General features: G+C 40.2%; 1 protein-coding gene across 1 annotated transcript in view; it reads left to right on the top strand.

Moving 5' to 3' along the window:
* DPP4 (dipeptidyl-peptidase 4) overlaps positions 1-3126 on the top strand; it is a 33308-nt gene that overhangs the window by 1049 nt on the left and 29133 nt on the right. The window contains exons 3-6 of the mRNA XM_009325445.1: positions 187-281; positions 401-475; positions 2474-2526; positions 2628-2700. Coding sequence (XP_009323720.1) covers positions 187-281; positions 401-475; positions 2474-2526; positions 2628-2700 — 296 coding nt within the window. The remainder of the gene's footprint in view (positions 1-186; positions 282-400; positions 476-2473; positions 2527-2627; positions 2701-3126) is intronic.

The raw sequence follows: 3126 nt of genomic DNA, 5'->3' as shown, positions 1-3126 counted from the left end.
TGAGCCCCAGGGCTACATTTTGTGGATGTTCTTGCGCTATAAGCATCCTTTCTTTACAGAAGTGGGAAGCACAACATTGACCAGATTTTTGAATTTTATTTCCTGCTTAAAAACATAAGGGGGAAAAGAGAAGTAACTGATGAGCATTTTACTTGTTGTTTATTAGCAGCTTTCTTGTTCTTCTAGGAAATCAGTATCTTCACAAAACAGCTAATGGGGACATCCTACGTATCAATGCCGAGAACGGAACATCCTCAGTAGTCTTGGCGAATACAACATTAGTACGTTGACTTATGTATGATATATGCAGACATTGGGAAAGATATTGAATTTAGTATTCTGTTCTGCGCGTTTCTTTGGAATAAGTGCTTAATGTGTTCCTTTTGCCCTTTGTTGACAGGATAAATACAAGGCAACCACAGTTATATTATCTCCTGACCAAAAGTTTGCTCTTCTGCAGTACAGCTATACAAAGGTACAAGTGCACTTTACTCCTCTGAGGATGAAACTGGGAAATAAAGGTTTGGGAACAACTGAGCGAGAAGGTGGTCTTGAAAGTAGGGATGGCAGAGGCTGAGAGAGTGTGAGGGAAATGCAGGAGGATGGATGGATGAATGAGATGGATGTCTGCAAGGGAACGGTGAAGTTGAGCAGACAGGAGAAGAGAGTCTGGTATTGTCTGTGAGCTTGACAGAAGAGAGGTGACTGCCTGAGAAAAAAGTTGGATAAAAAGTGGACGGAGAGATATCACAAGGAGAGTGAGGCTGGATGGTTCATCTGGGGAGACAGGCTAGAAGAGTAGATAGGCATGACTGTCCAAGGAGTTGTGTGGGTAAGGAGGAGTGATGAGTAGATATGCTTGTATACATACGCTTGTACATATATGCTATGTATATATATGGTTGTTACATTGTGGTGTTAGGACATAAGAATTTAAAACTGAGGTGAATGAAAAGCAGCATATGCTTGTAAGAGAAAGCTGTCCTCTTGCGCTTGGAGTGGACTTTGGTGTCCTTGTTCCCTACTGTCAGCAAGCATGTGAAAAACCTCCAGCGTAATGCCTCATCCTGGCTTGGTGCTGAACCACGCAACAAAGGTCAACCTACGTTTATGCCAGCTGGCATGAAAACCTGGCTCTGTGTGCCACTTGAGGACAGTTACAGAAACCTACAGGAGGCAATAATTTGCCCTACAGTGTGTGCACTGAGAAGCCAGTAGCTTTGTTGTTGTTTCCTTTTTTTTCTCCTAGAGAGCTGCCTGTTTTGTTTGTAAAAAGCTCAGTGCTGACTTGTGCAGTGTACAAATACTCAAGCACTGTGTCACTCAGCTCTGTGTACGTGTTCTGGCTTTGCAGTCCAAGAATGCCTCTCACACTGTGCCAGCCACAATCCATGCACTCAGTCATCACTTTTTTGCAGTTTTAGCTTCCTTGCTAGGTACTAGTAAGCCAGCTACCTTTTGTCTTTCTGAATTGTTCAGAATTGTTTGACTCTTCACTGCATCATTAGTGGCCACAAAATGCCTTATATGTTTCCAGCCACCCTAGACATCCCCTCTACTCGTGATTTATTGCTCTATAGTATTTTATTTGTTGCAGTCATTAGAATTAATTTTATTTTAATGCTGAAGCAAGATCTTTTAACCTTTATATAATAGTGTGATTGAAAGTTGTTATTATTAATCTTTATTGCAAGAAAACAGAGTAACAAAATGAATCATGAGAATGTAGATACTTCTTATGTAATAGCCATCTGGTTGTGTAGTACTAAGTTATTGTTTTATATCTTCATACAAATCTTCAAGAACCATCATAGAAGGTAAGCATTATTGTAGCGTGTCAACACTGTTGGGCTAAATCAAACCTCTTCAGCCCCACATAGTGAACACATTTAAATGTGTCTAGATTATCATCGTCGTCTTTCTCTCTGTAAGTGCCCGCAGAGTGATACAGACTTCAAGAGGCAGGTTTCTGAGAGAAGGAGTTTATTTCTGTGACAATATGAATGGGAATAGGTCACCCTGAAGCTGGAGGAACTGCTACAGAAATACTGCTGGGACTTGTGAGGACTACTAAACAATAAGATGCCAAGTTAGACAATACAGCATGGAAAATGAGACAGAAAACAGAAAGTGTGCCAGTAAGGCAGAAGGAGGAGGATAAACTGTGCATAGGTACGATAGTCTGCCATGTAGCTACAAGGATTTCTGAAAATCTGCAGCATCTCTGGCCTCTGTATCTCTGTCCTTAACCAGTCAACGGCCTCTGTCATAGTGTTTAAGTGATGACCCCAGAGGGGTGGCAATTCTTTAGTATTTTCTTAAACCTTGCATAGAATTGTTACCCTTGTATGTTCATTGTGTTCTGTCTGTCTTAAGCAAAAGCATGAGGAGGGTTTCAGAGGTAATTAAAACTGAGAGAGACGTGAATCCTGATGAAATGTATTTTCTTAATATTAAAATAATTCTTTTGCAGTTGTGGAGGCATTCCTATACAGCTTCATATCACATCTATGATTTCAATAGCAGGTCAGTAATTTTTGCACATGAGACGTAGTTTTAACATTATTTTGCAATGAAATGACATTTCACTGATTTCTCTTAGCTGCATTTTGGTTTTGTTTTTCCAGTTCTCTCTTAGATGACGGACTACTACCTAATAATACACAATATATATCCTGGTCACCTGTTGGTCACAAACTGGTTAGTAAAGATAAGTGAAACTTAAACAGTCATTTTTGTACACATGACATGGAAGCTCACATTGTCTGTACCCTTGAGGTTTTGGGGCTTCCCTACTGCTAGATAAAATAGCTGAACTAGTTTCCAAGTTGACTACTATTGCTCAAAAGACTCCAAAATCCCTCTGTGTGTTTTGTTTTGTTCTTCAATGAAAATGCATTCCTGAAAGTAGTAGTGGCCCCAGTAGTCATATAAGGCACAAATGCACAGGAACTTAATGTTTTTACAGTTGCAGACAGTAGTTCATCCCTTTCAAAGGCGACAGCATTACAGTTGCCTACTTACTCATCATGGTGGCTTTTATCTCCTCCTAATTACACCGTAAGCAATGAAGTGTTGATGGGTGCATGTAACAGGGATTACAGGATCAAAATCTCTCTTGTACTC

Source organism: Pygoscelis adeliae, unplaced genomic scaffold, assembly GCF_000699105.1.
Source record: "Pygoscelis adeliae isolate BGI_AS28 unplaced genomic scaffold, ASM69910v1 Scaffold106, whole genome shotgun sequence".
NCBI lineage: Eukaryota > Metazoa > Chordata > Aves > Sphenisciformes > Spheniscidae > Pygoscelis > Pygoscelis adeliae.
The sequence above is the reverse complement of the archived record's forward strand: the minus strand, read 5'-3'. Positions and strand labels throughout refer to the sequence as shown.